Source organism: Elgaria multicarinata, chromosome 6 (genome assembly GCF_023053635.1).
Source record: "Elgaria multicarinata webbii isolate HBS135686 ecotype San Diego chromosome 6, rElgMul1.1.pri, whole genome shotgun sequence".
Lineage (NCBI taxonomy): Eukaryota > Metazoa > Chordata > Lepidosauria > Squamata > Anguidae > Elgaria > Elgaria multicarinata.
The window spans coordinates 70,783,643-70,796,128 of NC_086176.1; the positions used below are offsets into that span (position 1 = coordinate 70,783,643).

General features: G+C 41.9%; 1 protein-coding gene across 1 annotated transcript in view; it reads right to left on the reverse strand.

Annotated features, from left to right (window-relative positions):
* PPIP5K2 (diphosphoinositol pentakisphosphate kinase 2) overlaps positions 1-12,486 on the reverse strand; it is an 86,643-nt gene that overhangs the window by 61,419 nt on the left and 12,738 nt on the right. The window contains exons 4-7 of the mRNA XM_063129555.1: positions 12,014-12,209; positions 10,785-10,875; positions 8,923-9,008; positions 794-948 (exon numbers count right to left, since the gene is read on the reverse strand). Coding sequence (XP_062985625.1) covers positions 794-948; positions 8,923-9,008; positions 10,785-10,875; positions 12,014-12,209 — 528 coding nt within the window. The remainder of the gene's footprint in view (positions 1-793; positions 949-8,922; positions 9,009-10,784; positions 10,876-12,013; positions 12,210-12,486) is intronic.

The window sequence follows — 12,486 nt, forward strand, 5'->3', positions numbered from 1 at the left end:
CTGGGACTGCCTCAGCCTGCGCTTCTCATCCACCAGGTGCTGCATCAGGAGCCTGTACTTGAGGGCCGGGCTGGGCACTTGCTCCCTTCATTGGGCCTGTTTCTGGGCATGTGCAGAATGATTCCCCTTCTCTACTCCCTCTTAAAGGTGAAGGCCATGTGCACACTTCCTCCAGATTCTGAGAAAACAGCAATATCAAGACGGGGTTGAGCATGTCCAGAGTTCAACCTCTCAAAGTCATGCCATTGTATCTAGTTATGATTTTAAAACCACACATGGCAGGAGGGAGGAGGCACCACAAACGGATATGTGGATTGTTTTCTTTTATGTGGAATTGGGTTGACTGCTTGAGACCAATCTTAGGAGTCTGGGTTGTAAAAGGCATGCAGCAGTCACCCCTCTGTGCACTCACAATGGCTGCCAAAGGCCAGTAAGTCTGGTGTTCCAACCAAGTTGTAGGCATAAGCCTAGGTCTGTAGGCATAAGCATAGGGTTTTTATAATAAATTCTTTAAAAGTACTGAAAGCCAAAATCTTGTGTTTTCAGATTTTCCTGATACACTGTACAGCCAGACCTATCAGCATGCCAAATTTCATGTTTCTAACATATCTGGAAGTGGGTAAACATTTCTGGACATACATCACACACACATACTTTCTGCTTTATATGTAGAAGATGTAACTCTCAGAATTGAATAAGTTAGCTTTCTCTCCCCCATCCTAAAGCTATTCTCTTTTTACGTTAAAAAAAGAGTTGAACATGATTATTATTGATAAGTTTAGCCTAGTCTCACTTTTCGAAAGAGCCTCTGACTTCCACCACCAGCAGATGTTGGATAATAAATATACACGTTGTGGTCCTCAGCGCTAACAGGTTTTTCCACAAAAGGCTTTGGGAAAACTTCTCCATTCACCTCCACATGATCTTCTCCTTCAATCAAATTGCATTCTGGAAATAGACATGAAGTACAGACTTCAGACTGGGTCACAAGTAAGAAATCAAAATTCCATCACAATTGGGACCCTCATACTTTTAGTAGCTTTATGATGTGTCATGCTACGCATTCACGAACAAAACCTTTATAGCATGGCTGGTTTAGAAAAAGAAGCATAATGCTAAATGCAAGTTGCTTACCTGTAACTGTAGTTCGAGTGGTCATCTGTGCAGTCACATATATGGGCTCTGTGCCTGTGCTGAGCTAACATCGGAAGACTTCTATAGCTGAGAGTAATTCTTGCAGGAACCCTCCCCCGCTCCGTAGTGCGCATGCCCAGGAGGGTTCCCGCCCAGTCCCCAGTTCTCCTGAGACAAAGCCTCATGACTGAGGAATAGTAAATTAATAACAACAATAGTAACACTACACCGTAGCGGGGACGGCGGGTGGGTTGTGTGACTGCACAGATGACCACTCGAAGAACTACAGTTACAGGTAAGCAACTTGCATTTCTTCTTCGTGGTCTCTATGCATCACACATATGGGTGATTAACAAGCTGACTTACCGGAGGTGGGTAAGTGTCAGTGTAGAATAGAAGAAAGGACAGCCCATCCAAAGGCACAGTTGGCTCCAACCTGTAGTGCCTGATGAAGGTCGTAGATTTTGACCATGTGGCTACCCAGCACAAATCAGGTAATGAGATTCCCCTCTCAAATGCAGATGATGACGCCACAACTCTTGTGGAATGTGCCTTAATGGTCTTAGGGGTTTCCAACTCATAGCTAGCTCATATGCTAATATTATAGTTTGCACTATCCAAGATGATAGCCTTTGCTTTAAGACAGGAAGACCCTTCTTGGTCCCACCATAGCAAATGAACAAGCGCTGAGATTGTCGAATAGACTCTGTGCGCGATTTATAGAACGCCAGGGCTCGGCGTACATCCAGTGTATGTAGGGATAGTTCAAGATCAGACGTAGGAGATGGAAAAAATGCTGGGACTACTATGACTTGACTGACATGAAATGAAGATATAACCTTGGGCAAGAACTGCAGGTCTGGTCGAAGGACTGCTTTATCAAGAGCCCATATGTGTGATGCACAGAGACCACGATGAAGAACCAGATACGGTTCATCCACTCTAAGCGTGGAGAGTTCAATAGCCCTTCTAGTCATGGTGATAGCTATCAGAAAAACAACTTTGAGTGTTAATAAGCATAGACCTGTAGTAGCCTGTGGTTCAAAGGGCTTTGAGAGTAATGCATGTAGTATGACAGACAGACTCCATGAGTCTGGAGATTTTGTAGGAGGTTTTGTAGGAGGATGCAAGTTAAGGTAACCCTTTAAAAACTTTTTAACTGTGGGATGGGAGAAAACTGAAAATGCATCCACCTTGTTGTGACATGCAGAAATTGCAGCCAAATAAACTTTGAGTGAAGAAAATTTCAAACCTTTATGTATTAAACTTAACATAAACAATAAAATAGTATCAATAGAACAATCAATTGGGTCTGAGTTGTTCATTATAACAAACTGTGTGAAAAGGTTCCATTTCCTTTCGTATGATATTTTAGTTGACGGTCTTAGTGCTGCATCCAGAACTGTCTAGATTTCAGGTAAGTAGGAGTCCCGGTTTACATTGGTATTAGTCTCCATGCCATCAAATGCAGTGAGTTGAGGTCTGGGTGATGAACCCGTCCTTGACTGTGACACAACAGGTCCTGTCTGTGGCAGACGATAAAAGTGTCCTTGAGACCTGTCCAGAAGAGAAGTGAACCAGGTCTGCCTGACCCACCAAGGAGCTATTAGGATGCAGTTTGTGTTGTCCCTTATCAATTTCCCTACTATCTTCGTGAGGATAGGGAATGGTGGGAACAGATAAAGAAATTCTTGTATCCAATTGAACAGGAACACATCTCCCATTGAATCTGCTCCTATCCCTGCTCTGCTGCAAAATTTTCTGCATACTGTGTTTTGGCTCGTTGCAAACAGGTCGATAGATGGGGTCCCCCATCGATGGAAGATACTGTTGATTACATGCAGATATATTTGCCACTCGTGGGCAGTGGACATAGCCCTGCTCAGTTGATCCACTAATTGGTTATGCTCTCCCGCAATGTGTACTGCAGTTATGGTGATTCCTCTGGGAATACACCATTCTATGATTTGGATTGTCAAATATACAAGGGGCAAAGACCTGGTTCTTCCCTGCTTGTTCAGATGAAATACAACCGTGGTATTGTCCGAAGTTACTTGAACGTGTTGACCACGCATCGAGTGCTTTTTGAACAGCTAACAGTTGTTTGCACCTGTCCTTGCTTGACCAAAGTCCTTGCACTTTTAGATGATTGTAGTGTGCTCCCCACCCTGTGGTGGATGCGTCTGTGGTGACAATTCCTGTAGGTGTTGGGAGAAAAGGAATACCTGTTCTTAGATTTCGAGGCAGAGTCCACCACAAGAGTGACCTGGTTACTTGTACAGGTACCCAGAGGTTGACGTGTCTCACGTTTCTTGTGGGATTGAAGGCCCTCGTAAACCAAAGTTGCATTGTTCACATTTTTAACCGAGCAAAAGGCACAACCATGGTCGTGGCCACCATGAGCCATAACATCCGTTGTATGGTGATAGCTTTGACCTTGCTGCGGCACATGATCTTGCGCGCCAGATGTATGATGGTCCTTTCTCTTTCTACAGGTAGGAAGGCCTTGGCACAATCTGCATTGAGGATGGCTCCTATGAATTTTATGGATTTCACTGGTGATAGGTAAGTTTTTTTGTTGTTTACATATAGGTCTAGATCCGTTAATAGACTCTGGATAACAGTCAGGTCCTTGGCTAATGACTGGCGCGAGGTTCCCACTATGAGCCAATCGTTTTGTTGTCTTAGAAAGGCACACGACAGCCATACATTTCGTGAGGACTTGTGGGGCTGTTGAGAGTCCAAAAGGAAGGACAGTGAATTGGAAAACGTAGTCGCCTATGGCAAAGCGCAGATATTTCTGGCTGTGATGGTGTATATCAATGTGGAAATAGGCGTCCTTTAAATCGATTGAGGCAAACCAGGCTTGTTCTATTAGAAGAGGGAGAATTGAAGCAAGGGATATCATTCGAAATCTTTTTGTAGTTATGAAAGAATTTACATCCCGAAAGTCTAAAATGGGTCTGAGGCCGCCATCCTTCTTTGCTACTGTAAAATACCGGGAGTAGAACCCTTGAAGTTGATGGGCCGTTGGTACTGGTATGATGGCACCTTTGGCAAGAAGGACATAGACATCTTTGTTTAAAGGCATTGTTGGAGGTGTTATGCACATGATGCCCAATGGAGGTGCATCGAACTCTATGCGATAGCCTTGGGCAATGATGGAAAGTACCCAAGTGTCTGATGTTATATGTTTCCAAGTGGGGAGAAACCTTGACAGTCGGTGACCAAATGGTGTAGGGTTGATGTCGTGTGGAATGCAGTCAAAGACGTCGTTTGTCATTGAAATCAGTCTTTCGCCTTTGGTACCTAGGGCGAGAAGATGGAAATTGTCCCTTATTTTGCCTCTATTGTTGATTGTTGTTTATTCGTTTAGTCGCTTCCGACTCTTCGTGACTTCATGGACCAGCCCACGCCAGAGCTTTCTGTCGGCTGTCGCCATCCCTAGCTCCCCCAAGGTCAAGTCTGTCACCTCCAGAATATCATCCATCCATCTTGCCCTTGGTCGGCCCCTCTTCCTTTTGCCTTCCACTTTCCCTAGCATCAGCCTCTTCTCCAGGGTATCCTGTCTCAGTTTTGTTGAAATCTAGGGCGATCATTCTGGTATCGTTGGTATTGTGAGTGTGGCTGGCGGTACCAGCATCTAGGTTTAAATTGTTGAGGATTAACGCCAATTCCCATCTTTTTTGCTGTGACTTTGGCCTTCTGGACATTGTCCATCTCTTCATCCATTTTGGAGTTAAATAGGCCTAACTCATCAAAAGGCAAATCTTCTATGCGGGTCCTAGCTTCTTAGGACAAGCCTGCTGATTTTAGCCATGTGTGGCGCCTAAGTGCCACTGCTCCAGTCATTACTTTTGCCCCGCAATCGGTTTGGTGTTTAGCAGTGTTTAATTCCTGCTTAGCCAGCTTTATGGCCTCATCAGAAAGTACTTGGGCAAGTTCTCATTGGTCATCAGTGAGGTTGGTGCATAATGATGCTATTTTCTCTAGCAAAAACACCTGATACCTTGCCATTGTTGCAGGATAGTTAGAGACTTTCAAGCTCAAGGATGCTGAGGAATAAAATCACCTTCCCATAAGGTCCAGTCTTCTGCCCTCTTTATCTACTGGTGCAGTATGAATACGTTGTGATCTGCTTTGGGCAGATTCCACAATTGTGCGAGAATAAGAATCCTGCATCTTTTGCAAGGACTTTATACATATTGTCTAGCCTTTTTGAGGTCGGAGGCAGAGATGCTGGTGATTTCCATGATTCTTGGATCTTTTCCAGTAACGTGGACGAGTAAGGTATGGCTATTGGAAGCGTTGTTTCCGTGTGTAAAACATCAAAAATAGGATCTGAATTGGATTCGACAGGTTGAGAAGTCTGCAATCCCAGTGATTGAGCCATTCTTTGTATCTGGTCAGAGAAATTGGCCAAATCCTCAGAGGGGGAGATGGGCTCTTGTGACCTTACTGCTGTTTCTGGTGATGGAGTCGATGGGGCAATAGAAGATTGCAATGCACTGTCTGACTGGTAATCATCAGTCGGTGAAGGAGACGTTCGGATAACTATAGTCTCTGCCTGCGGTAACAAAGTTGGGTCTGGTTGTGGTAGAACCAACGGTCTAACTTGTGCTTGAGAAGCTATAGGCTGGTGCTGTCTCAATGGGGAACGTCGTGGAGCTGGTAGCTGCGGTGGAGGGAGAGCAAGCTCCTGTTCATGGTACGGAGCTGGAGACGGTATCGTGCGCTGTGGTGAACGCTGATAATGATGCCTATACTGATCTCGGTGGCAAAAGCAATCTCCCCTATCTCGGGTACAGCTGGACGGTACCGTCCAATTCGATCTCCTATCCCAGTCCGACATCGGGGATCTTGAACGGTGTCGAGAACAGTGGGAATGTGCGTACTGACGATCTCTTGAGTCCATTCTGCAATAAATAGAATCTGGTGAGCCCCTTCGATACCATGCTCTGTCCTCTGATGGCGCTATTTGTCCAGGTGATCCTATTACAGTAGTAGCTATAGGATTTACATCCATACTCCCTTGATTTGGGGAGGAGTCTCGTATTTCGCCCTCCGAAGTTGAGGGAGGGAGGGACGGCATCGACCCTCAGTATCGAGGAGCCTCTTCTGGATAGACTTGGAGGCACATCTCGTCTCTGTATTGAGGAATCCCCTCCAGTTGACGCATGCTTTTCGGTACCGAGCCTCGGTAACGAAGATTCTCTCCTGGTTAGAGTAGGAGGTACGGTTTCGAGCCTCAGTAACGAGGACTCTCTTCTAGCCATGGGAAGAAGCACGGTGTCGACCCTCGATGTTACCTGCTTCCATGATCCTCCCCCAGCATCTATATGGCTGCACAACATCCTGGAAGGGAAGAGGGATGTCGAAGGTGCCATTTTTCCCCCAGAGGAGCCAGTCGCGCAACAAAAAAGTAAGGAACCACCCCCCCGTCCACCCCCCTGCCATCCCAGGGATGGCAAAATTGCTGGCCCCTCCACCCCTATGGGCATGGAGCCACCCCACACAGCTCTGTGCCCGCCATTTGAGGACCCAGGAGGCTGTGCCACACCAGCTGCGGTCCTCGAGGTTGTCCCAGGACCGCAGAAAAATTGGGAAATCCGTGATCCCAGTTATCCCAGGGAAAGACTCTGGTCATCCCCGGTTGACCCCAGGATCCCCTGTGCATCATTTGGACATACAGGGATGACCTAAAGATGACCCTGGGATATATGTATGGCATAGACATGGACCTGGTGTGAAGGGGAATACCATGTTGTTGCTAGACAGGGAGGAAGAGACACATAAAGAGAAAGAAGTGTATATACCGTATTTTCCGGCGTATAAGACGACTGGGCGCATAAGACGACCCGCAACTTTTGAGAAGATTTTCCTGGGTTAAAAAGTCATCTTATACTGGGCGTATAAGACGACTCCCAACTTTTGAGAAGATTTTCCTGGGTTAAAAAGTAGTCTTATACGCCAGAAAATACAGTACATAATCTCATTCCCGGTTCATAGTAGGAAGTTATTTTTAAAGGTCCCCAGGGACAGAAGTGAGAGCTCCCAAGGCATCAATAGAAAATCACAATTGTATTGGTATAACCTGATTTAAAATAATTTTTATTCTTTTGAATTTTGATTGTTTTCTCTTTACTGTTCACCACACAGGAATTATTTTTTTTTAGATACAAAGTGGTTTATAAATAAAGATTTTAATGTAGATGGATTTGGAAACACGTATAGTCACACAACCCTCTCAGAAAAATTCTAAAATGGAGGGGGGAAACGGAGTGGCAATAACTTTGAACTTCACACACCAACATTTTGTTGAAGGTCCCCATTTCCTTCTACTTAGCCTCTTTCTTTCTCCCTTTGTAAAAAAAAAAAAGGACATTGAGATTGAAATAAAAGAGACTGGTGATATTATCTAAACAGTTTCATCACTGGAATCTATGGAGAAGAAACTCAGGGAATTTTTTTTTCTTTTAAAGAAAGTGTCCATTTCTCAGTTGAAAGACATGGAGCCCTGTCTGTTTAGAAATTGCAGCAATAGAGTGTGAAAGGAAGTGGATCACAGGTAAGCATACAGCTCAAAAAGAAGTTCCACTGTGTTCAACAGAACCTGCTCCCTAGTGTGTTTAGAATTGCAGCCTAAGGGCCTCGCTAGATAAACAGCTCATTTTATGGGGAAAATATTCCTGTGTGGTACCACTTCTGATATGCAGAGAGCTTTTTATATGGTGACACATTGATCTGGTTTGCACAACATAATAACCCACACTAGTTGATCACCCATTGCTGACTACTGTGTGTTGCAAACCCAGGGCAGTTTCTACAGGGTGGCTTATTTTTCAAAAACAAGACACCCAAGAGAACCTATGACTCATTTTAAGGTTGTTGATACCCATGGGGCTTGTTGTGTTGTCTGAACCTGGCAGGACAACTTTGGCATGGGTTGTTGGGAATAGCTAGAGAATCGGCTGGCAACAGTGGCAAAAATCAAGGTAAGGATCAAGGAAACTAGGAGTTCTACCAGAGCTGGTGGGAAGACTGAAGGGTTTGATGGGAAAAATAAGACACAGCAAGCCCTATTGTCTGTTGGGTTAGCAAGTAAATAACTAACCCATGGTGCCTTATTCACAGGGCGGCTTGGTGTGATGTACAAACTTCTCCCACGTAATCATGTGATTATTTGCAGTCTGAAGTGGTTCATATGTGGGCTTTGTGTATACAGCCTCTAAGATAACACTACGTTAAGCAGTGTTATGTCTTATGTAACAGACAGACTATGTCTCTGCAGAGGCCACCAGTGAGGGAGGAAGCAGCAGCCAGGCACCTCTCCACCGTGCCTGGGTCCAGCTCCAGCTGAGAGCCCCCTCCCTCCTGCTACCAACTGTCTCTGCAGAGGCCACCAGTGAGGGAGGAAGCAGCAGCCAGGCACCTCTCCACCGTGCCTGGGTCCAGCTCCAGCTGAGAGTCCCCTCCCTCCTGCTGTCAACTGTAACTGCTGAACTTTGCAACTAAGATTGTAGTGCCTGAATTTGCTTTCCTTTTCCCCCTCCTCCTCCTCCCTCTCAATCCCCTTTCCTTTTGTGTCATGTCTTTTAGATTGTAAGCCTGTGGGCAGGGACTGTCAAGAAATACTTTTGTAAGCCGCCGTGAGAGCCTTTTTTGGCTGAATGGCGGCATAAAAATCCTTAAATAAATAAAAATAAATAAATTAAGCAGGCAAGATCATTATTCAGAACAATTGCTTAAAGCAGAGTTCTTTGACAGTTCCATTATAATAATTGTTACCTTGGGGATTGTTTGGATCACGGTTTAGAACTGCATAACGTGGAAGTAAAATGCCTTCAGCTTCAAGAATACTATAAACTTCTCTCCTAAAAGAAAGAACAGATTTCCCACAAAGTTATTATAATCAATGAAATAACATGCATTTAAAGAATTTATATATTAAGTCACAGAATTGCCATATAATTTTAGTAATTTAATGGTTGTCTAATCAGAGGCCTGCACTATTGCTGAATGTAACAGTACAAGTAGGGCCTGCAACAAAAAGTTGCTGTATATCTTCACCCTCTAAGAGTATTCAGGGCCATAGCCAACCTGGAACAGGAACCTTCTACTGTTGTTCAGGCCTCAGGTGGTTACAGGAGAACAGGGAAGGGAAAAAGGACATCTTCCCCCCTCCCTCCACACACAGACTTTTCCTGCTGTGCTAGCAGCTCCGGTTTGATTATGGCTGCCAGTCCTGAACATGAGCACCCACATTGTGGGTGATAAGTTTCATTTTACTTTTTCCTAAAATAGCCCCATATTGTACAAGGATGAATGTTTTTTAACCTCATGGCACTTATCCCCAACCTAATTCCCCTACCATGAAGGATACTCACTATAAGACATATGGGGCCTTTGTTAGGCAAATTTCCTTTCTTCCTGGCCACTATTTTCCTATTGCTTTTATTGTGTGATAGACTCAGTGACCTGATCCGCATGTAACAGCTAACTATGGGTTTAACATTGTAAACTGCCCAGAAAACTTCAGCTGTGGGGAAGTATAGAAATGTAAACCTCTTTTTCTTTTTCCTTTGTGGCTGTGTTTGACTATGATCCTGTTGACACTCACTCATCTGAGCTCACTATTAAAGGAAATGATGAGCATGATAATTGCTTAAGTGTTCCTTAAATGTTTAAAGTACTTCTTACATTATCTCAGTAGTTCTTACAAGCATTATGTAATACTGGCCAGTTTTATTGTGTTCCTATTACAAAATGGGGCTGGGAGAGATTGTTCCTTGCCTAAGGCCACTTATGGACAGGTCATGTGGCTATGTCCCACTTCAGGGAACTAATTTGAACATGACCATTGAGGAGAACAGTGATATACAGCATGGATAAGGAAGACAGATTTATTCATTATTCTAGGATAACTGTATAGCTTAGAGGCTTTGTTGCATCTGCAGAGTGTTTTGCGCAGAAAAATAAGCATTATTTACCCATCAGCCATATTTTCTCTTACATCCTATTGCTTTTATGATGATAATTTGTGTGGGATCACATAATTGGAACGGACACTAAACTGCAACCTGTTCAGTGTATTGTGCCTTTCATATACTTTTGTATGAATTTTCTTCCGTGCACTTCTAATGTGATAATTATTCCATTTTCCTAAAGTACATCTTTTCACAAGTTCTTAACTGGTATACCCCCGTAATAATCAAGCTGACGAGACAGCATCTTTTTAGGCAGTATTTCATTAAGACTTTTAAAATATTATAATACCACCCTTCTTTTCAACAGGAGAGTAAGATTTATACTCCCAGGCAGGATTTCATCTGGAAGTATCAAATGAGAGATACTGGAAGTATCAAATGAGAGAAAATACAGTGCATGTAAACAGGCATGATGAAAAAAAAAATATGCAGTTGATTACACATATCTTTTAAAATGTTGCAACCATTTGTGGAACTCAGATGTACTTTTGAGTGTATTTTAGAGATGGTGATATTCTCTGACAGTCTCACAGAAATTCAGCCAATGATCTATCATAATCATGGTAGATATACTATTATAGCTTCTTTTTTAACCAGCAAAAGGTAAGTAAAATAGAAGTGCAGTTATTTATACTCCATTAATATTCATGGTTATTTACTTACCTGTCTTGTATGTGGTATTGCATATTCAAGTCATTAATAACAAATGGATTCCTGAGTCTTGAATAGGCAACTGCTTTGTCCAATGGAAATCCTAAATAAAATGTATTAAGGAATATTAGCTCAGAGCTACTACATTTAAATAGATCTTAAATGGATAGAATAGAAATTATTACTTTCAGGATCAATTTATGCTGGAGAGGTTTAACAAATTACTTTTAATTCCTTAATCTATAAATAGCACATGGTTTTCAGTGAAATTTATTCAGTTTGATCCATCTCATTTTAGAATCATTTCTTCTTTGGCCTTGTCAATTGAAAAATCATGTTCTCTGTATCAACAGTACATCTTTAGTTTTCTCAATTTAATATTTAGCCAAAGATCATTACAATACAACAGTAAATCAAAAATTTAGTATTTTCTCAATGGGGAATATACACTTTTGGAACTAAGGGGAAAACTTAAAAATTGCAAACGAAGACTGCGTTTCTAAACACACTAGGGAGTAAGTTTCACTGAATTTGATAGGATTTACGTCTGATAATAATGCATTTATCAGTGTTCCTTTCTTTCTTTCTTTCTTTCTTTTTCTTTTTTCTTTCTATTTTTCTTTTTAAAATAAAACCCACCATATTTTGGGATGGGAAAGCAAAGAAGCAATGTAGGAAAAAAGCAGAACACTCACATTCTCTGCAAGTTAGAGCAACTCTACTTGGAAATTCTGAACAGAAGCAGGAAAACACCAGGTGGAGAAAGGATTAATTGTACTCTCCCTTCCTCCTTCTCTGCCCTAAATTCTCCTTTCACCTTTATAAAAAGGATTAGTGGGTCTTGTTACACATAAGCATGTAACATGTACTTCACCCCTGGAATTAATAAGTCTCATATAAATGAGGTTTGCTTCCATGGGGAAAAAAAAGTTTTTGATTGATCTGGAAAATGGATTGGCATTGCTTTGTACTACTGTAATAATACTCATTACTTAGTATTCTAATTGTTTTGTAAGTATAGAAAACAACTACATGAAACACTAGATCCTTCCCATCACTATAGAACTAGCCATATATATATAAAATTACAGCTTTAAAATAATATTATTTTTAACATAAAGAAAACTACTTTCTAATAATATAACATTTATTTTCAAAAAAAGCAAAAAATAATTGGTAAGATTGAATCAATGCATAGCAATGTACAGACATTTACATTGTTGTGAAAAAAGAACAATCACCTTTAGAATGAAAAGAAATGAGACAGTCACATAAAGGCCAGTTTTCCACAGGTTCATTCAAAATGACATCCTCTTCAAATATTACTACAGTGATATACTTAAACATGGAAAGGCGTTCAAGGATTTCATTCATGGGTTTTGATTTGGATTTCTTTGCCATAGAACATATTCCAACCATGATCTGTCTTTCTGGTGGCTAAGAAGAAGAAGAAGGTCAATTACAATATAAATTGTCATTGAAACAAGGATTCTTTCTTCCTTGTTTCAGTGTTTTTCACTGCAGCTTAGACCAACAATTCCCATACTCCATGCATATCAAGTTTTAAATAGCATGCTCCACTCAGACCTATTTATAATGCTTAAGGGATAGAGAATGTTTCATTTTCTATGCAATACATAAATCTCCAAAACAACAACAACAATTAAATATCAAGAAAAAGTGTTTTAATACTCAATGTGAAAAATAAGGATTT